The sequence below is a fragment of the Neolamprologus brichardi genome, chromosome 12, assembly GCF_056152115.1.
Source record: "Neolamprologus brichardi isolate AB-2024 chromosome 12, ASM5615211v1, whole genome shotgun sequence".
Lineage (NCBI taxonomy): Eukaryota > Metazoa > Chordata > Actinopteri > Cichliformes > Cichlidae > Neolamprologus > Neolamprologus brichardi.
The window spans coordinates 8,582,928-8,605,414 of record NC_142115.1 but is presented as its reverse complement, the minus strand read 5'-3'; the positions used below and the strand labels follow the sequence as shown (position 1 = coordinate 8,605,414).

Sequence of the window (22,487 nt, the reverse complement as noted above, 5' to 3'; positions counted from 1 at the left end):
AGTGCATTTTTGTTCAGGTGTTTCAGTTTATCTGGCCTGACCTGTGCAGCTGTTGGCATCCACCCAAAGAGAGATTAAACATGCTTAGAAAATGCAGAGTGTGTAAATAGCAAATTACTCTTAACTCTTAAAAATGTTTTGGAGGCATCATTTGCTGTGTGGTTTTACCTGAATCACATTTATCTTGGCCATACTGGCCTGAATATAAGGCAATCTTTAGGCTTGTGTGACAGTAATTCCATACCGTATAACTGAAGATGAGTTACACTGTGTTTGTATATTTAGAAAATATATGGGTTGCGTGCTTTCAGCTTTCAATATTTGGCTCAGTCTCATCTTTATTGGTGTGATTGAAACCATGTTTCTTTGAAGCATACCACCCACCTAAACACAGACTGAGTCACCACCCCCACCCTCCACCTTTTGAATGCCAACAAAGGCTTGAGGGGCAGCGCACAATCTAATGTCCCCGTCATCATAATAACTTTGGTCCAGGATCAACAATGCAACTGACCACTGACGTGGCCTGAGCAATTGGTTAGCATTGGGAATGAAATGAGCTAATCCTATTAAAAACTGTCACTAACAAACATCATGAGCAATCTAAATTTAAATATTTACTATACTGTATAAATGAATGATTAAAACACCTGAAATGTGTTCCAGAAGAAAGTTTTATATAAACAGGGCATGTGTTCTTTTTTCCCCATATTGCAAACAAATGACTGATCAATTGCAATGTTGATCCTGGACCAACATTATTATGATGATGCAGAAACAACACCAACGGGCATATAGACACACCCTAGCAGTAGCTAACTTCCCCTCTTCACCCACAGAGTTGATGAAAAACTATTTAGAACTTTTCAAAGGTTTAGAAGGTTCAGGGAGCATGGCAAACTCCCCACATCCCAAACTAATCAGGCATCTATAGAATGTGCCAGAACAAGCGTCAACATGCAACCCCCAGGATGCAGAGCATCTGCTACCAAAATCCCAGAGCCAGATACCACAGAACCCCTACAGAAGTCCTGTATCCATGCTTTGACAGGTCAGAGAAAGACCTACATGAAATTAGTGAAATTTATGATGACTGAATTTGGATGTTAGTTTTTGTAGGTCTAGATATTTAGTAGCAATTCAGGCAACTCTCAACATAAGCACACATCAGCTGATGGCTCATCCAGTCAGAATCCAATCCCAGTCTAAATTTCTTGTTGAGATTTAACCTGCACATGGCGGCATTGGATCTTCAACTCACTTTGCAACGGAGTGCCACCGCCAGTTTAACATATATGGAATCTGAGGTAAACTTTCATAATAGGATGAATGTTTTTTCCCAAAATTTGTTCAAAAAGGTGATTCATCTTACGCTCAGATTATCCACACAGTGTTGTGCACATAAAGGTAGATGAAAACATGCCTAATGAATGTGAAAGTATGACCAACGAACACGCCATGTAATTAGCTGAAATCACTGTGATTATGGAAGAAGCAAAATATGGGTCAGAGTTGGGGCCATTGGCTGTGTGTGGTGCTATAATCTGTCACTGTTCCAGTAATATTACAACCAAATGGAGTTGAAGGACTATTTTAATGCTTACGGAAATATTAGTTTCAAGTCCAGTTAGAAAAAATATTAATTATTATTTAGAAAATGTAAAAAAAAAAAAATCAGACCAGAGGGGAAATGAAAAGGTATGAAACACGTTACTGTCATTTCACTGGTACTGTAGTCTTAGATGTTGGAACAGATGTGTTGTGCTGCTACTTTTAGTTCAAACTGAGGTTTAACAACTTTACACAGGATACGTTGGTGTTTGATGTCAGACTTTGTAAAACTGAAGAGTTTCCACATCACTGAAGAAACATGCTTTTTTGGTCCTGCTTCGTGGTTCTCAGCAGCTGTTGGGAGTGTGTATGTGTGTTTGACTGGCAAAGCTAACAACAGCAGCTCAGGCTGATGTCGTGACTCTCACTGCTGTTGCTGCTGTTATTGTTAGAAAGATGAAGCATTGATGAGGAGGAAGCATTTTTTACATGGTGCAAAATCAAAAATTTAAATGAGCCTTTGATATGTCGATAGTGCACTCAGCATATTGAATTCTCTTATCTGCACTTGGAAGTAAGTCACAGAACTGGATTGGCTGCTTGCAGGTCTGACTATGTGGTTAAATACTTTGATTTTTCTTTCAGTTGAACAGTGCTTTGAAGTTAAAGGGAATGCATCCATATTTCAGCCTTTTAACATCCACCAGGTCACTAGCAAACAGTCTAAGGTTAGGAGTAGCTTTAGGGTTGGGTTTTTATTTAATCACATGCTAAAAAGCAGTTTTTCAGAAACTAGACGTTACCTTTCAGTGAAAGATCGATACATTGCTTTTACATTACAGTCTATTTGTCATAAACCTTATTATATGGGTAATCCAAATAGGTGAAAATTATATAAAAGGGTTGGACACGAACTTAACCCAAACTCCACCCCCAACATTTGATGGCTCATAGAACGTGAAAGCTGAGTGCAATGAGGTTTTTTATGAGAAACAGTGGGAGATCAATATATTACATAAAATGACTGGTTGGAAGGAAGGACCAAAGCTGACTATATACTGTCTACTAGTCACAAAAAGTAAAGCTTAAGCTTAGGCAGCTATTGTAAGGAACATGATGCCGCAGGTTGGTTTTCTTCCTCTCTTCCATTTTTTGAGTCACCAGTTGCCTCTAGTTGCTGTTGACCTCTTGAAAGTAAAATGGATAAGACGTTCTTTTCTCAGAGGATAAAATCGCTCCCCTCATATACAGGGATTTTATATTCATGTTTTTATTTTACGGGGCGATCGTGGCTCAAGAGATGGCAGTTCGTCTTGAAATTGGAAGGTTGCCGGTTTGCGCCCTGGCTCTGACAGTCTCGGTTGTTGTGTCCTGGGCAAGACACTTCACCTGTTGCCTACTGGTGGTGGTTAGAGGGCCCGGTGGCGCCAGTGTCCGGCAGCCTCGCCTCTGTCAGTGCGCCCCAGGGCAGCTGTGGCTACAAAGTAGCTTGCCATCACCAGTGTGTGAATGGTTGGATGACTGAATGTAGTGTAAAGCGCTTTGGGGTCCATAGGGACTAAGTAAAGTGCTATGCAAATACAGGCCATTTACCATTTATGGAATTCATATTTTTTCATCAATGACCTAGAAAGCATGAGTGCTTCACTGTGCTCAAGGCAATATATGTGCACTTAGCCAACTATTCAATATGCAGAATGCAATCTACACTGCATACGTTGACCTTGAAATTTGTGTATAATAAACTCCAACGTGGATGCCAAGTTTCATCTTCTGGCTGTCATCAGGTTCCAGAGATGATCTCTGGCTTGCTGGATTATCTTGTCAAATTTTTTCTTTCGACAGCAAGTGCTTCATGCTTTATCACACTGCTGCATTTTCTATGTATGTGGAGAAAAAGAGACAAACGTGGTGAAGGAGCAGAGTGTGGTGGGTCAGCGGAGGATGGGAAAAAGCACAGCTGGGATAATTATGTTTTAATAGGAAAATAATTAGCGTGGCATCCATAGATGTCAGGGAAATGATTGATGAGGTATCTGTTAAAAGCTCAGAAGAGTTCGCAAGTCTGTGTTTGCTCATATTCCCTAACAAGCTTTCTTTATAGCTAAGCAGCTCCTTGGCATTGACTAATACCCACTATTAACATTCAGAAAGAGTACCACTGAGGATGGTAGCATTAAATCAATACAAACACTGTACATGTGTTTTTTTAGTGTGTGTGTGCACGTTGTGGTTCTGCATCACAGGTCGAATCAGTGGGTTATCTGCAGCAAAAAGTTATTACCAGAGCTTAAATGAAACTGTTTACAGATGAGCATGTTTTACTCTCACCCTGTGCCGACAGCTCTAGTGGGGACTTAAATTCAACGGAGGTGGGTCTCATCAACCTCTTCAGAGTCTGAATAAGCTGCAGGGAAGAAAGGAGAAAGAGTTAGAGACAGAGAGAACGCTCTGTTCCAAATGCCACCAGCATTGTGAGATGAAAACAAACAAAGCAGTGGTAATGCGGTAGATAGCACTGTGTGCAGAGAGCTGGAGCAGACCCTGCAGCACTTCTGTTCAGCGGGTGTATGCAAAAAAGGTCAATGTGCCACTTGCAGCACAGTAGCTGTAGTGAAGACAAACCCACTTAAACTCACTGTAGCTGCTTTTGAATGCTGAGCCAGACCTTTTGGTACAAGCCTATCATGTGACTTACCTAAGTCACATGATAGGCTTGTAAGGTCTCACAATGGGGCAAGGTCTCACAATGGTTTCACCCCAAACCTCTGCTGATAGTGACCCACACCCTTTTTCATACCTTGGCTCATGTGATGTGGTACATGATCAATAGTGGGTCAACAACCCTGATAAGGGAAAACTCCCAGTAGGACTTAAATACCTGGGACTCGCCATCAATTGGTTTTAAAACTATAGAAGCTTCTTGGATGAGAGGTGAAACGTCCAGATGATTTTTCTTTCCAAGCTCCTAAGATCACCATGACCTGAATGACTGAGAACCTACACAGACAGTTATCAAATTAATTTGTTTATATTTTTTTAATGAAATTATGTATTTTGAATGTTTTTATTAGTTGCCATTTTCTTCCTTTTGAGTCAATTAACTGAAGTACTGTGCAGCTTAAATAAGCACTACTCAAGTATAATGTGCTTGTTTTCAGTTTTTAATGCATCACCATGATGTGTGTGATAGAACAAAGCTCATGTGTAAGGTTAATAGGAAAGATCTGTAATCACTAATTCTTCCATTCTGTTCTTCACAACACTCCTGCTTTCCCACAATGTCAAACTCAATACAGTCGTCATTACTTAGGCCCAGTCATTTTCTCGAGTTGGTCTCTGTTCCACTTGCTTTACATCTCAGTACTTGTGTCATCCTACCTTCCAGACTCTCATTTATGTGACCCACCTCGTGTCAATCTCAACATCATCCTAACCAGACAGAGATTCTTATCCAAGTCAACATCAGTGGGTCATACCCTACTTCTTACTATTGTTGGACTCAGCTCTTCTGTGTAGTTTCATTGTAGTCTGATGAGCAGCTAGATTATTAATGATCTCTCCTTACTGGAGTGGGAATAACCTGTGCCTACTATGAATACAATCAAAGATACTAACCATGCATGTAAATGTTGCTGAACTGCAGAGCTTCTTCAGTGACAGACTGCTGCATCCTAGATGCATGAAGGAGCGTTTCCGCAGGTCCTTCCTCCCTGCAGCTGTCAGACTGTACAATCAGAACTGCTCCCAACAAACATAGATGTTTACATCTGCGCTGTAACTGCAATAAGTTAATTAACCGATTCGCACTACAACCTGCTTTGCCTCTTATCTGTAGTTATTTTTATTTAATTTAATAACTGTACAGTACTCTCTGTATATAGTAACCACTGTCCTTAATGTAAATATGTAAGAGAAATTGTGTATGTTTCTGTTCCGTGTCCTGTGTACTGTTTGTTTGTATATGTGTCTTTTTGGCTGCTGTTACAACCAAATTTCCCCTTGTGGGACAATTAAAGGATTATTCTATTCTACTCTATTCTAAGTACTATATAAAAGACAAGGAATCTAAAGACCAAGCAAGTATGTTTAGGACAAAGCCACAAGGACCATAGTGGGCACATCTAGAAAGTCGTTGATTTTCAGTATGAAAGCTTCTAGATGTTCTAAAATATTGTGCATGTTGTCATATTATGCTGAATTTATTGCAGCGCTCTAATGAAGGTGGAGCCAGAAGTTCACACATTCAACGTGTTTCAGGGCCTTATTTGATCACATGTAGCCTTAAAGTACAAGACTGAAGAGAGAAAAGATGCTCTTTAGAGTGCAGGTTAGTGCAATTATATATATGTTAGGGGTGCAACGATACTCATATTGATATTGAACCGTTCGATACAGTGCTTGCATATGTGTCGAACAATACAAATTCTTAAATTTATTTTATCAACTTTTCTTCTGACGATGCTGTCTGTGTTGGGAGCTCAGTGGATCTGCGTTCAACTACTCTGCCTAGGCTGCACTGTCAAGCGCAGATCCACTGAGCGCAGCACAAGCTAGCAAGACAGAAGCTAAGCTCGTTGCAACATGGCAAATCTCCCCCACCCTCATTCAGATCTGGCCTTTGGAACTATTTTGGTCTTCATGTGAAGTATGACCCTGAAGGTAAGCGCGTCATGGCCAAAAGTAAAACGGTATGTTGGATGTGCCACGCAATGCTCAATTACATGGGTGGGAACTAGTGCGTTAGCACAGTTTGCTCGTTAACGTGTTGGCCGTCCAGCCCCATGCACGGGGCGATCCGTGGTAGCTCGTTAACAGAGATTTGCCGTGTTGTGGCGTTAACGTCATTTCAGATTAACACTGACAGCACTAGTGGGAACACAATGAATATGACTGCACATTTACGCCGACATCATCCTAGTGCAAAGACAAGTGGAAGCAGACAAAAACAACAAGCACACATGCTACAAACTTTACCCGAGTCATTTAGACAGCCGTTAGCACATGATTCTCCTTATGGGGACCTGATATGTTTAATATGCTGCTGAGAATATAGCCCAGAAGAAGCGTATAGTATAGCTTTTATTTTGGAAAGAGCCATTTCTCTGTAATAAACTCTCTTTTCCAAAGATGAGTGATTTCTCAATCAGATTGATTTTGTTGTTTCAGCAACATAAAATTTAAAAACTGTACTTTTGAGTTAAAATATCTATTTATAATTTTAATAAATGACAAATTAAAAAAGCATGATCATTTTTTTGTATCAAAAAAATATCGAACCGTGACACCAAAGTATCGAACCGAACTGTGAATTTTGTGTATTGTTGCACCCCTAATATATATACAGTGTTGGGGAGTAACGGAATACCTGTACCGCCGTTACGTATTTAAAATACAAAATATGAGTAACTGTATTCCGTTACAGTTACCGTTTAAAAAGGTGGTATTTAGAATACAGTTACTTTGTTGAAATAAATGGATTACACGGCGGTACTTCCCTGTTTCATATTGTCGCGGGTCAGGACTGTTTGGGTTTTGTTTTACAGCTACGTTCTGTTGTTCCAGGTGGCAGCGTTACGGTTGCCATGGTTACAGGGTGACGTTCTCTCTCTGCGTGTTTCCTGGGTGAGAGAGCGCCTGTTGTTGTGCTAAGCTAATAGGCAGAATGCTACAGGTATAGCTCTAAAGAATGTAGCATCATAGGCAGTTTAGTCCGTGCTGCTGGGAGAATGGACTGCCATACACGTTATGTGTCTGTGAGCGAGGGAGGGAGAAAAAGGAAAAGTACGAGCTGTCATCGAGCAGAAACGGGAGCTGGAAGCATGCAAATATAATAATAACCACTGCAGCCAAGAAGAGAGCCTGACGAGCCCAGTTGTAAGTAAGCTATTAAGACTCGACTGTACACCGTGTTCGTGTTTTCCTCCAAAAACAATAAGTTCCGTTGGAGCAGCCTTTCAACGCCTCTCTCTGTCTCTCGCTAGCAAAGTGACCCAGACAACAAAGTAAAGCTATTTTTCGGCTACGAGCCCGACACAGAACCCACCGTCTTAGCCAGAGGTCCCTTTACTACGGTTCGGAGCCGCGGACCTTCAGTAACAGTAATAAATCACAGCAATAGTACATTCATGTAGTTGTAAACAGCATGATAATATATTAAGTAATCCAAAGTATTCAGAATACATTACTCTCATTGAGTAACGTAACGGAATACGTTACAGAATACATTTTGGGGCATGTATTCTGTAATCTGTAATGGAATACATTTTAAAAGTAACCTTCCCAACACTGTGTGTATATATATATATATATATATATATATATATATATATATATATATTCTACCACCGTGTCGCCCAAAGGATCTATACCCAGCTGTGTTTCAGTTGTGACAGTCTTCAGAAGCTGTAGCCTACAAAGGTGTCGCTGGCAAAGCCTGTGCTACCAGCCTAAATAAGACTAGTCCACAGTGAATTCACAACCCTCAAAGACATTTGCTGTTTGAGCTTGTTTTGGAGAATGCAGCAGCTTCTGCTGGCAGTAACTGAAAAGCCCCTGAAAAACTTTCATAGTGGGATTTGATAGATGACAGGTCCTGAAATGGGGCAGCATATGTGTACTCTCAAGTCGAGTAGTGCGCACAAAGATTTCCGTTGCATGAAAGACAGACACAACTGCTGTATCATATCTGTATATGTGGATTTGTGCATCTTGATTCTGGTACCACTTGATGCTTCAATATTACTGTGATTGTTTTGTTTTGTTTCTTTTGACCAGCAAAAAGAAAATACATTGAAAAAATTATCAAGACACTGTTTTGGTATGGTGAAACAATGTCTTACAACAAGAAGTTTACTGGTTCAAATCCTGTGGTTGATGGGATGTTTCTCTGTGAAGTCTCTGTGGCTTCTTTCCACAGTCCAGAGACATGCATGTTTGGTAAACAGAAAATGCTAAACAGTCCATGACTAAATAATTTGCTTGTACGACATTGTTAAATCTTGCTTATAGTCTCAATTGCTATAAGATCAATAAGTCTATAAAACTGTTATCTAAATACGACTCCATTTCACAGACCAGTTACAAACTAGTATCCAATAGAAGCTGAGATGAAGTTGTGCTAAAAGTTTGTGATGAAAAACTCAACAACAGTGATAGGTCTGTCTGGTAGTAATGCAACACAGTATACTGATTAGAGACCAATGATGATGTTGTAGATGTACAGAAATTCTGAAAGTCTGAGAGCCAAGAGTGTGGAGTACTAATGCAAACAAATAAAGGAGTGAAACCCAGAGCAGATCAGCCAAATTAGGTGGGCTTCAGGCCAAAGGAGCAGATCTGAGAAATTGTGCAGACTGAATCGTAATTTATGGTTCAGCAAATGTGTCTGTCTGCATACACATTAGCAGTAGAGGACCTATGTGTCTGTCGAATTGGGAAGGAAGGTATCCCGCTCCTGGTGAACAGCAGAGTTCACCGAGAACGGGAGAAAAACTTCAAAAACAAAGCATGAAACACACAGCTAGAGGTTGCAGTGAACACTTTTCATTGTTTTTTACCACTTTGTTTCACTTCAGCTCTTTGTATGTTATACCTTTGCTCTTCTCCCCAGCCAGGCTGAAGAACCAACAACAGCACAAGCACAAGTAGCCCACATACTGGTTGAATCACATACTTTGTGCAAGTAGAAAGAATAGAATAGAAAATATAATAGAAATATCCCTTATCATCCCTCATTAGAGGTGGGAATCACCATACATCCCACGATACGATATTATCACAATACTTAATGCACGATACAATATTATTGCAATTTTTAAAAATATTTTGCGATATTCAGATTCTGTACATAAAGGTAAACTTTATCAATATTCATTTTATCTAATAACAAAGTCTCACACTCAGTCTTTCTCTCATTTCAGTCAGTTTTATTGTTGACAAACTGAACGGTTTGTATTACAGTCTAGTCCAACTTAACTGAACGCAACCATCTGGTACAATTATAGCTATTCTAAACTATGCAATTTGTGAAAACTATGCAGCCCCTTCAGCAACTGAAGAATTTGAAAGTAAATTAAAACAAAACATAATTTTACATTAAATAAAAAAGTTTTACACTTATTTTAATTTAAGACATGCCTTAAATTAAAATAAGTAAACTGTCATGTTTATTGCTGCCAAAAAAAAAGTTAAACACATTTGGACAGTGAAGGAATGTCAGGATTCTTGCTCAGAAAAAGGAGCTGATCAACATGCTCTGAAGTCAGAGCATGTTCCAGTCCACAAAAACTTTTTTTGTAACAAAATATCGATTTCTGCTGTCCCTGTATCGATACATTATTAGCAAACAAAATATCACGATACTACACAGTATCGATTTTTTCCCCCACCCCTATCCCTCATTTTGGTAAATTCAAATGTTGCAGCAGCAAAGTGACAGATTCATACAAAAGAAATAAGAGGCTGTACAGTACGAAAGAGCACTGTTCACTGGTGTGGTGGCTCTGCACCTGCGTAAATCCATTGCCAGCTCCTTGGTTTTCCCTGCATTGATCAGGAAATGGTTCCGCTGGCACCAGTCCACAAAGTCCTGAATCCACTGTCTGCACTCTGAGTCATCCTCACCTGTAATGAGGCCAACTATGGCAGAATTACCAGAGGACTTTTGTAGTGTAGACGGCAGCCTGGATAGTTGATGGAGAATTCTGCAGTGGAGAGGGTGAACAGTAACAATGCCAGCACAGTTCCCTGCAGGGCCAGCCCTTTGACCTCACATACTGTGGGCAGCCAGTGAGGTAGTCCAGCATCTACTGTGACAGATGGAGGTCCACACCTGACAGCTCTAGCTTGTCCCTCAGATGTCCAGGCTGGATGATGTTAAAAGCACTGGAGAAATTAAAGAACATTATCTTCACAGTGCTTCCAGGCGTCTCCAGGTGGGTCAGACCTTGGTGCAGGAGGTAGATGATATGGCATCATCCACTCCAATGGTAGGCTGGTAGGCGAACTACAATGGATCCAAAAAAGACCTCACCAGGGGACTAAGATGTTTGAGGACCAGCCTCTTGAGGGTCTTCATCAGATGCGAGGTGAGTGCTACCGGCCTATAGCTGCTGAGGTCCTTTGGCTGTGTGGTCTTCATCACTGGTACCACATAGGAGGTTGTCCACAGCTGTGGTACTTTCCCCAGATTCAGGCTCATGTTGAACATGTACCATACAGTTGGTCTGCACAGCACCCTGATATTTTGCTGCTCGTTCCCCACCTGTGTTGAAAGGGATGGGTTGGTGGTAGGAGAGGTGGGCTATGGGATGGAGTATTCTGAAGCAGAGGGGCTGGGTGATGGCTGAGAGGTGTATAGTCATGGGAAGAAAAGCAGGCACTCGTTGAAGACGAGAGGTTTGCAGCAGAGATAATTGGGTCTGAGGGGTAAGTGTCTGTGGGTGGGTGAATGAGCTGAACCAGTTCTTCAGATCATTCACCCACCCTAAATCTCCTAGAGCCTGGGAGTTTGGTTTGTGATTTGAAATTGTTTTCAGCCTCTTCCAAACTACACTGATGTTGCTCTACTGCAGTTGGTCGTCCACCTTCTCAGCTCCTTCAGCACAGGTCCCAGCTCTTCCTTATTTCCTGACCTAAAGTCTCTCTTCTTCTGCTTAAGGAAAGCGTTGATTTCAGGGTTAATTCAGGGCTTGTTATCGGAAAAACACTGTAACTTCAAGAGGGGCACAGTGTTATGCCCCTGTGTGATTTAGTCTGTTATGCTGTCAATATCCTCTCTGTGATGAGCACAGAGCTCTTCCCACACAGTAGAACTGAAGCAGTACCTCAGAGCTTCAGTCTCCTCAGACTCTTCACTGTGCGCAACACAGCTGATTCTCTGTGTACAAGGCGTTTATACACAGGTTGGAGATGAATCAGGTTGTGATTGCCCCAGAGGAGGGAGAGGTGATGAGCTGATGTTGGCATACAATAAGTCTAGTGTTTTATTATCTCTGGTTTGGCAGGTTACATATTGGGTGAAGGTGGGCAGAGTGGAGGACAGGGAGAGATAATTAAAATCCCCAGAGATCAGAAAAAGGGCCTGAGGATACTGTGTTTGAAATCCGCTGGTAACAGTTTGGATAACAGGAGAGGACATACACCGTTATAACGGTAACATGTATAAACTCCCATAAGATAATATGCCCTCATGCTAACAGCTAGAAGCTCATTGTCCTTACTTCAGAGGGCTTACTTCCTACCTGCTTCCCTTTTACAGTTAAGCACCCAGAATTACACCATCGATCAATTAAAACACAGCCAGACCCCCTCTTCTCTTCCATACCTTACTCCACACGTAAAGAGTGGATAACCAAATTAAAATGGGTGTAGCTGAAAGATTGTCCATATTAAGTCATGCCAGGATTATTGTTCCATTTGCTACAAAAGACAGTGACACAAGATATCTTTAATGAACATAATGAAAATTAGATACTGATCACGCAAAACAAAAACTGTATGAATATCATGTATAAATTAGTTGACATGAAGGGAAATCGAAATTGTAAAATATATATAGATGTGATTTTAGTGAGCCCATGAGTTATATGGAGCAAATCAGCTCCAGAGCTAAATTTTAAATGTAGAAACACCATATGGTTTCAGAACATCAGATGGTAATAAAAACACAATCAAGGTAGGACTTAACACTAAATTATATCTTAATATGTCAACCTAGCATGCTTCTACAAAAGAATGTTTCGTTATAAAAATAAATTTTAGCAAAATCTGACACTTGGCAATCTTCAAAATCCAGAGCTTGACATTTTCTCATTGGTGGAGCTGTAGATCAGGAGAAAGAGCAGGTCATCTACTAATGGGAAGGCTGGTGGGTCAAGCCCTGGCTACTTCAGTCTGTATGTTGAATGTTGAAGAAATTTGTTATGTAAGAACCAGTCTACCACATGTAAATATGTGTTTTTTTGTTTGTTTAAAATTAAAATTTTTAAAAACATACGTTTTGTGACAAAACAGCAGTTACGTAGTATTTCATGATTCTAAAACTCCTGTTTTTATTGAGTTGGATTAATCCTAACTCTAACCCTATTTTGGAAAACATATAAAACAGGCTTTTTTTTTTTTTTTATGTAGCTAATTTTTGTTGTGTTTCAGTTGAGTCTATACCTCACTGGGTCAGGCCTGTTTTGGCAACCAGTCATCACCATAAACCCATTTCATATTGATGCTTGGTAAGGTCAGTTTGAACTGATAAGCCAAAAAAATAAAATCAAATCAAAAGATCCCTTTAATACTATGTGGGTCAGGCTTATGTTGTGAAAAAAAAAGCAATTTAATGTACTATTGCTTATGTAGTGGCACCCTGGTTTAGTGGTTAACTCATTTGCTTTACACATGAAGGATCCCCCCAATTTGAGACTGGGAGGAGACACAAACCTATCCTAGTATATTCTTAGTACTACTCCCAGGCCTGGATTAATGGGATAATTGTGTCATGGAGGCCAAACTCTGTCAAACATGCAGATCGATCCATACTGTGATCGTCCATTAGTAAAAATAATGTCTTCTTTAGCACACTATTGTTTGCTGTCCTATCACTTGCAATGTATGTACTCGCCATAGCTGATTGGCTTTCTTTCTATAATTCTAAGTTAAAGTATGCTGTTGTAAAGTGATGACATAATTTGTCTGACATTGTGTATGGTTTGTAAGCTGTTAAGTAACATGAAAGCAGAATTTCCGGTAAAATCTAACTCTTTAAAATCTTCCTGAAGGAGGAGAATTAATACGATCTCTACGGATTGGCTTTGGAAACCCTTAAATAGGATGGCTGATAACAGAATAGTAGAGCTATAAGGACTGATGAGTGGGGTGGAGCATCTTCTCAGCTCAGCTCCGTCAGTCAGTCTATTAATAGTGGCTCTCCAGCTGAGCCTGTAGGAGCACACACAGGCAGCAGCAGGGGGAAAATTGTTAAATGCAGCGAATAAGCCCTTCCTTGCCACCGCACGCCAAGTCCACCCTCTTTGTCTTTGAACTGAATCACCGTGAATGAGAAGCCAAATGTCAGAGGGAGTGTTATAGTATGCTGCTGGGTGTTCTAGAAGGTACACATCCAACACACAATTAAACAGTGATTCCAATAAATATGCCAGAAGCTGCATTTTGAAGCATTATGCATTACTTTCCAATTAGCGCTAACATGTTGTTGTGATTTCCATAAAATAAATCAAGAGTGGATGGAGATTAATGGCTCGCAGGCTCACAGAACTCCTCTCACGATGGTTTCACTTTATGATTCAAGACTCTGAGGCTCAAAATGTTGACACTGTTGGAACTTAGAAAACACATCAGATCTCAAAGGGGAAAACATCATGCTGGATAGAAACACCGATATGGACTGGGAAATGTGTTAAATGGGTTGAAAGGATGCCACATTGCTCGATAGAAAATAAAATGGTCAACCTACATAGTGCTGAAGTCAAAGACGCCCCAAAAATCAAAGTGAAAAATTGCTTACATTTCACTGCAGCAACTCAAAATGGTAGTTTGTAGGACCCCCGTTTTGTGTCCTGAGGGATCTCCATCCAGATGTAGACAAGAGCATCATTGAGCTCATGGACAATCTAAAGTGCAACCTGGCAGCATCGGATGGACAGAAACAAAATGTTCCATAGGTGTTCTGTTGGATTTATATCAGGTGACTATGGGGGTCAGTCAGTGGAATTAATTCCTTCATCCTCCAGAAATTGCTTGCATACTATTGCCACATGAGGCCGGGCAGTCACGTACCAGGAGGAACCCAGGACCCACTGTACTACAGCAGGGTCTGACAATGGGTCCTACCTGCCATTAGGTATGATCCGATACCTAATAGCAGTTGGTGCTGTTGCCTGCAGAGATCTGTGCATCCCTCTGTGGATATGCCTCTACAGGCTGTCACTGACCCACTACCATATTGGTCATGCTGAATGATGTCATTACTGGCATAACGTTCTCCCGGCTCCTCCTCACTTTCATACGGGCTCCATGGTGCCAGGCAGTGAGCACAGGACTCACTAAAGGATGTTGGATCCTTAGACCACCCTCATAAAGTCTGTTTCTGACTGTTTGGTCAGAGGCATTCACACCAGTGGCATGCTGGAGGTCACTTTGTAGCTCTTGCAGTGCTCATCATTATCCTCCTTGCACAAAGGAGTAGATACTTCTCAGTGTTGTTTCTCGTTGTTAGAGAATAATACAAGAATAATACAAGTAGGAATTTAAATTTTAAAAAGCTGTATGGTTTTCAAATTCTTGGCTGTGTGACACAGTGAATTGGAAACAGATTTACAAAAGAAATGTTGAAGTACCATAATCAAGTGGCTTATTTGTCACTCATGATTTTACTGAAGAGTTGAAAAATAGCTGCATGCTATACAAAATATCTCAGGGGAGAGATAGAGAAGCTGTAACCTCCTTCAAATGTCATATGCAATAACATCAGAGTCATTGTTATAAAGCTGTCATTTAGTTTTTAATTAAGTTATGATGAAGCTTAAGTAAAAAGGTCCATGTTGTTTTTGCAATATGTACAAAACTTGCACTTGAAATTATTTATAAATTTCACCATAATATGCCACAATAATAAGTTTTATAATTTCTGCAGTTACTTGGTTCCACTCCCTTCACAGTTTCACACAGTTTTTGAACACTACATTTAAGATCATTTAAGGTAACAAAAGTGTTCATTTCAGCTCATATTTGTGAAGTGAGGAAACAATTGCCTTTATGAGTTTTTACTACCATGGGGCAAAAGAATACTGCAGTAAGCAAATGCAGGAATCAGTAATCGGCATGTGGAGATGGGCTTGCTGAATATTTTAGTGTGTGAGCACGTTTCATGTGCATAAGCTCCATGCGATTGTATCTACATATGGTAAATGCCTGCCTGTCTCTGTGGGGGATAGGAGGGTTGGGCAGGTCAATGTTTAGGTACTGATGTGAAAAAAGTGTATCAGTGTAGTGTGTGCACTGTAATTAAGTAGGTGTCAAAAGATTTTATTTTCCTGTCATTCCAAAGTGCTGTGTATGCTTTCTTTACCCCACCAAGCACTCACACACACACACACACACACACACACACACACACACACACACACACACACACACACACACACACACTTATGCTGTGTAGTAGCATGGTGGTAAAGTTGGAATTTATCCCTTTGCATCTAAAATTCCTATTTGCTTGTTCATTATTTTGCTGTTCATGTGCAAAAACTTTCCTGCAGTGACCTCATTAGACATTGCGAGAAGCTGTGAAATCAAGAAGTAAGAAAACAAAAAAAAAATTTCTCTGCATGTGCCTATAGACAGTATCTGGCTGGGAGCGGGTGTGCGTGCATATCTGTGATATCAACTAAGCATGCTGCATATGCATGCAGACAGTTTTGGTCCACTTTTGCACTGAGTAGCGGACTATGGGGTTCTTACTTGTTCTCGAGGATACAAGCAAAGACAGCTACCTTTTCTCCATTAGCGCTTCCCAGCACATAGCAGCCCATAATGTGGATGAGGTTGGGCTCTGGGTTCAGCTTGCTCATCAGCCTGCTGAGTCGCCGCCAGAACCTGGTCACACAGGAGAGGTGAGAGGTGACGACAATCAGCATAGGTGAGGGTTAAGGTTACAATAAAATACTATTTATTGCCAGTGTTTAAACAGATTAGCTTGCAGATTAAGAAGTAACTCTTTTTTTTTGCTTTCAATAGCCTGTGTGATTTTTTCTATTATAATGCAGATTTGATGGTTATGGTCTGTCAACAGTGAGCAACACTGACTAGACCTGTGTTAGAAATAAAAACCTGTAATCAGTAAGCTGACCAGCTCTCAGCATAACACAGACTCAAACTAGACTTCCCTTATAAAGACCAAATATTATGGTGCTTTAGGTACCGTATTTTGGTAGTACAATGTTAATGACAATGTCACCAAATTGGGATTCCACCCACTTGGGTGGTTTTAAGGTTAAGCTAAAAGCTTAAAACTACAAGTGCACTCAACAATGCATGTATTGCACCCTATCAGACCCCATACCTTAAAAGACAGTCACCTCCACAGTAGTCAACCGTGGTGCACATTAAGACTACTCAAACTTGCTTTTGCATAATACTATCTAAAACAGATTACTGCAAAGCTGAAGGACCCTGCTAAAGCGAAGAAGCAAGAAGTTGAGGTGTCTGCCTAAGGTTAAGGTTTTCAAAGTGGGTTTACATGAAATACAGTCATCATATATTTAAATAATAGTCTTAAATATTTAAAAGTTAGATAACAGATAGCTAAAATACTCAATCTAAGGATAAAACCTGTTCCTGTTTCAGTCGTATTTGCCTGCCTTGTTATCTTGTAACTGCAAAAAAAACAAAACAAAAACAAAAAAAACCCTTCAAAGCCTAACAGAGATCAGGACTACATGCAGAATCTCAGCTCACACATGAAAACATACTGGTGGGTGTGTGGGCAAATTAAAAAGAAAAGTGAGAACGAAAAGTTAATTTGTTTCATTAAACCACTATTAATGCAAACTGCATGTGGCCTGGAATAACTCTAATGCACTTTATATATTTTATTTTTATTGATGTCTGTTCCAATATTTTCTGGTCCCAGGCCTCTTGATGGTTCAATACTCCAAGCAATGATTAAGTTTGTAACAGCAGATGCAAATCAGACTATTTTCTTTCAAGTTCAAATTTCAAATGCCATTTGAAATGAATATTTTCAAACCACAGCAAGGACTGCAGTCTTGACTGTGAGCATCCCTCTTAGCGAATCAGACTGTACTGATCTAAGCTGACACAAATCTTCTGTTGTTTTTGTGTTCATTTGAATTTGGCAGTTGCGACTTTAACCACATTATCCTTTGAAGAATTTTCCTCTTGGTTTTGCTGTGGACATTTCCACAGCTGTATTAATTATATTCACAATGAGAGGAGCAGAACCCATTTAAATTAAACCATGTACAAAATGTAAAAAAAATTAATCTTTATGTTATGTTATGTGTAAGATGAACAATAAACGCTTGACTTATGACCTTTAAGTTATAACCTATAAATTTACTCTTTTGCTACGAATGTAAAATTAATATTAATGCACTGGAGTGAATTCTGTCTCTTTTTTCCATTTCTTTTCATAAACTCACTGTTTGTTTCTTCACCCGTACTTTACAAAAAAACATATATCCTTCCCTTAGGCGAGACTTACTGGATCATATCTTCTTCTTTCTCCACCTTGGCAAAGGTTGCCACTTTATTCTTCAGCAGGTATAAATGTCCCGGACCTCCCTGCAGAAAGGTGTCTGTGTTATGATAGACAACTTTGTACCGTACGCTGTAGACTTGAAAACTGATGGGGTTATTCCATTGCATACACAAAACTGTGAAAATGTCTTGAGCAGCTCCTCATTTCTTCATACTTAGCTTCAAAGCAAACAGGCTTTTTAAATTGTTCTAGAAGACAGGCTCTCCAGGTTTTCTGAAGATTATTCAAAGTTAGCAGCCTTTTTGCAAAAACAAATCATTTGGTTTTTTTTAGATAAATCTTTGAAAAATGTCAAAGATACCACAGGTCAACTGACATAAAATAGTACTGTTGCAACAACAATACAAAGACATAAAAATATTGAATATCTCACCATAGTGTTCAATGTCCTTAAAAAAAATGGACAAGTGGCAGACTGTGGTGCTATCCCTCAGCTTCCTAGTATTACCTAGTGTTATCTTGTTGGAATTCTGATACCAAAAAAAAATCTGAAAAGGCTTAATTATGTGCAGTAAAATCCTGTCTGGACAGAAGAAGAAAAGGCACTCATACCAAGTACTGACTTTCATTAGAGTTGTATAAACTGTTGTTGCCTGTATTTTCATGTATGTTTGTACATGTTTCAATAAATCACTTCACCTACTTCTCATGCTTCATGCAAAATATATATAAATGAGGGATGGCTCAAGACTTTGGCACAGTACTATATAGCCACTATTAATTGATGTGATGAAGAGAATACACACACTAATAATTTCATTCAGGGATATCACTTATCAGTCAGTTTGTAATTAGTGGTTAGAGGACTATTGTGACTTAATAGAATGCTATTTTAAAGGGACATGTGACACAATGATGTCAAAATATTTTCATACTCTGTCTTCGTTTTCGCTCACCTGGCAGAAAATGAGCATGTTCCAGATTTTACAGCCTTTCCTGTAGGCAGTCAGCTTCTTCTCGATCTCCTCTGGGTGAGAGAGAAAGAGAGGTGTCACTTTTCCCACTCAGCCATAATGGTGACACACACAAATTGGCTGTCCCTTGAGACAGACACACACACACACACACACACACACACACACACACACACACACACACACACACACACAGGGGAGTGGAAAAACAATGAGTCATGTGTGCACTCCAGCAAGATGAAACTTATTCCACCCTCATCCTGTCCACATTTACGCAGAGTAATTTTCACTTGAGGTCTAAAATAAAATAAAAAAACAAACAAGTATTGCACTCACCCAGAATGTCATCAAATGTGGCATGTTCATGGTCCTTTAAATAAAATGGAAACAACAAAATTATTCATTCAAAAACTGAATCTAAAAGAACAACAAGCTTTTTTCTGAGTGCTGACTCTAACAGATAACAACATGATACACTTTTACACCTAATTCCTCAGTTAAAGTTCCTCAGGTAAGGACCCCACCAAACAGTAAACCTGGAGAATAATAGGTTGTTAATGATAAAAATACCAATCAAACTTACAGTACACAATAATATAAGTTAATGATGATATTTTTGGCTAACTTCTTCCATCTTTTCAAACCACTGAGTGAGATTTGTTTCTGATTAGTTAGCTGTGAACCTGCTAAGTTGTGCTGTATCTTTGCTAATATCTATCCACCCGGGTCGCAGGGGCAAGAGCCCAAGATGAGAAGACCAGGCCTTCCTCTCCCAGGCCACTTTCTCCAGCTTGTCCGAGGGAACACCCAGGCGTTCCCAGGCCAGCTGAGATATATAATCTCTCCAGTGTGTCCTGGGTCTGCCCCGGGGCCTACTCCTGGTGGGACATGCCCAGAACACTCACCCAAGAGGCACCCACCCAAGATCCCCGAACCATCTCAACTGGCTCATTTCGATGAGGAGGAGTAACGGCTCTACTCTGAGCCCTTACTGGTTGGCCAAACCCCTCACCCTATATCTAAGGGAGAGGCTAGCCACCCTTCGGAGAAAGCGCATTTCCATCACTTGTATCCGTGATCTCATTCTTTCGGTCACCACCCAAATGTTGTGACCATAGATGAGGGTAAGGACGTAGATCGACTAGTAAACCCAGAGCTTCACTTTTATCCTTGCTCTCTCTTCATTACAATGGACCGGCACAAGATACTTAAACTCATCCACTTGGGTCAGTAACTCGTACCTGACCCAGAGTGGACTCTCCACCCTTTTCCGGCTAAGGGCCATGGCCTCAGAATTGGAGGTGCTGATTCTCATTACTGTCGCTTTACACTCAAGATTCTCTAGTCTGAGCTGGAGGCCACCACCTGATGAAGCCAACCAAACCTCATTATCTTTAAAGAGCAGCGTTGACATTTTGAGACCATCCAAATGGAAGCCTTCCGCCACTTGGCAACCTGTAGAAATTCTATCCATAAAAATAATGAACAGTCACAGGACAACCCTGGTGAAGTCCAACACCACCAGGAATGAATTCAACTTATTGCCAGCTAAGCAGACCAAGCTATGCAACAGCTGTATAAGGATTAAATGGCTTGTAGCAACGCACCAGATACAGGCCAGACACACCATACTCCTGAAGCAGCTCCCACGGCAGTTTTTGCTGTCCAAGCCACGTGGCCTATCAGTACTTATCAGCTGGCTCCAAAGTTGCACAGGCTAACAAAGCTTAGGAATTTAAAGCGAGGGACTCCTTCTTCAGAATGAAAGCTCCCTTCACCTGCGGTGACCACCACTGCGACAAGCAGCTTGGAGCTGCAACTCAGTGCACCAGTTCAGCAATGGTGGTACTGAACATGGTCCATTTATCCCCAGTCTCCCTCTTTGCTTTGCTAGTTTGGATATGTTCTGTATTCTTAGTGTTAAATGCTAACACATTTAACACTAACATCACATCAGTGGTCACATTAATTTGCGCTACACAAGTTTTAAAACTACTATATGTGTTGAAACCAGATATGATGACCATGAGGTGGATTTGACTGCGAAACTACAAAATCATTGCTGAATAACTTGTGATTCAAAAGTTGCTAGCAAATGAACATACGCTGCATAGTCAGCGAACTGTGAACCACAGTTCACAAGATAAACTTAATGTTGTATTTATGATTACCCACAACTAGTTATTGAGTCCATGAACTAATCAGAAAAGGGTTTCCTGAAGTCAAAGAGTAAGGCAGCTGAGGAGCCGATTTCCTAAAGATTTTGATACAACTGGAAATATTTTTGTAAGGTTGACACTGCAGCACAAGAGCAATGCATGTCTCACTGTCTTACTTGATTTCTTTTAGTTAACTGTCATGTAGTTTGAGGATAGGCTAAATGCTAACTCATATCAATATTTAACACAGTACCTATCTTAAAATTAAAACTCAACTAATCTCTCTCTAATAGAATTTTTAACAAACAAACAAACAAAACAAATCTAATGGTTTAGTCAGGAACATTCATGGTCCTATTTTAGTGTGGTAGCATATGAATATTTGCTAATTAGCTCTAGTTGTTTGAGGCATATGGATAATGTAATAAATAAGTTAATAAACCAGAACAGTGGACAAAATAAAATGACTTGATATTGGTAAAAAAGGAAAAGCCAACATATTGAAATTTACCCTGATAGGAACATAAATTTTCATGGAAAATTCCACAGCAACCTGACCAGCAGTCGCCGAGATGTTTCAGCAGAAAACAGAAAACCAAATGGACTCTTTAGTGTTGCTAGAAAGGTCGGGAAACCATGGTTCTATAATGAACTGTCATTTAGGACCAAAAAAAAGAAGAATTTTGTATTTTGGCAGTACTTGAAAGAACGCTGCACTTTCCGTCGTATAATTCTCTTTACTGGAAAATGCCAGCTGGTACACAGCAAAGGAGTGCCTTTATATTTTCATCTGAGCAGACAAACAACATGGTGCCACTTAGCAGAACCTCAAAGCCAGGCTGTGATGAGTCTGTATTTTGCGGAGGAGACATGTCACTTCAAGTGGATGATTGACGGTGCTTTTCTACACTCGAACAAAAATGAACTCTGAGCACTTGACTGAACGAATCATTTACTGAGCTTCCATTTGATCTTTGCTTTTAACTTGCAAACTAGAAGCTACTGGAAGTTTTTAAAAAAAAGTCATTAAAGTTTCTAAATTGACTAAAATGTCACAAATGGATTTGTATGAAATTTAATACAGATTTTCAAGGTACCCACAGAATTCTAGTAATGTCGTCACCTGACTTCATGTAATGGTACTAACAGAAAAAAAAGATGAGATGGTTTTACTAAACAGACCACTCTCAGCACAGATTGCACAGAGAAGTTAAAACACTTTTTTAAAGGCTCCAACCATTTGTATTTCAGCCAAATTTATGTTGGCTAGCTTGCTTTAAAACCCCAACAACCTGCCAGGGACAGACTCAAAAAAGTGAATCTTGTCACTTATCCATCAGCTCCTGTGGCATCTCATCAAGAAACAACACCAAATAAAAATCTACCAGTCAATCAAAATCTATATGTAGTGGAAACTCACTAGCAGATACTCACATAAAGGATGGGGATGATGGAGGGGTCGTCCCTACGAATTATGTTGGGAACATATTCAGCCTTTGGGACCTTGGAAGATATCAGCTATGGAGAGAAGAAAAGCATGCAGATAGACTTTGATTGCACATATAT

General features: G+C 40.1%; 1 protein-coding gene across 1 annotated transcript in view; it reads right to left on the bottom strand.

Moving 5' to 3' along the window:
* Nucleotides 1–22,487, bottom strand: part of nsmfb (NMDA receptor synaptonuclear signaling and neuronal migration factor b) — a 58,891-nt gene that overhangs the window by 3,124 nt on the left and 33,280 nt on the right. Inside the window, exons 9-14 of the mRNA XM_006797548.3 lie at nt 22,356–22,439; nt 19,099–19,132; nt 18,745–18,815; nt 17,792–17,871; nt 16,059–16,161; nt 3,883–3,958 (exon numbers count right to left, since the gene is read on the bottom strand). Coding sequence (XP_006797611.2) covers nt 3,883–3,958; nt 16,059–16,161; nt 17,792–17,871; nt 18,745–18,815; nt 19,099–19,132; nt 22,356–22,439 — 448 coding nt within the window. The remainder of the gene's footprint in view (nt 1–3,882; nt 3,959–16,058; nt 16,162–17,791; nt 17,872–18,744; nt 18,816–19,098; nt 19,133–22,355; nt 22,440–22,487) is intronic.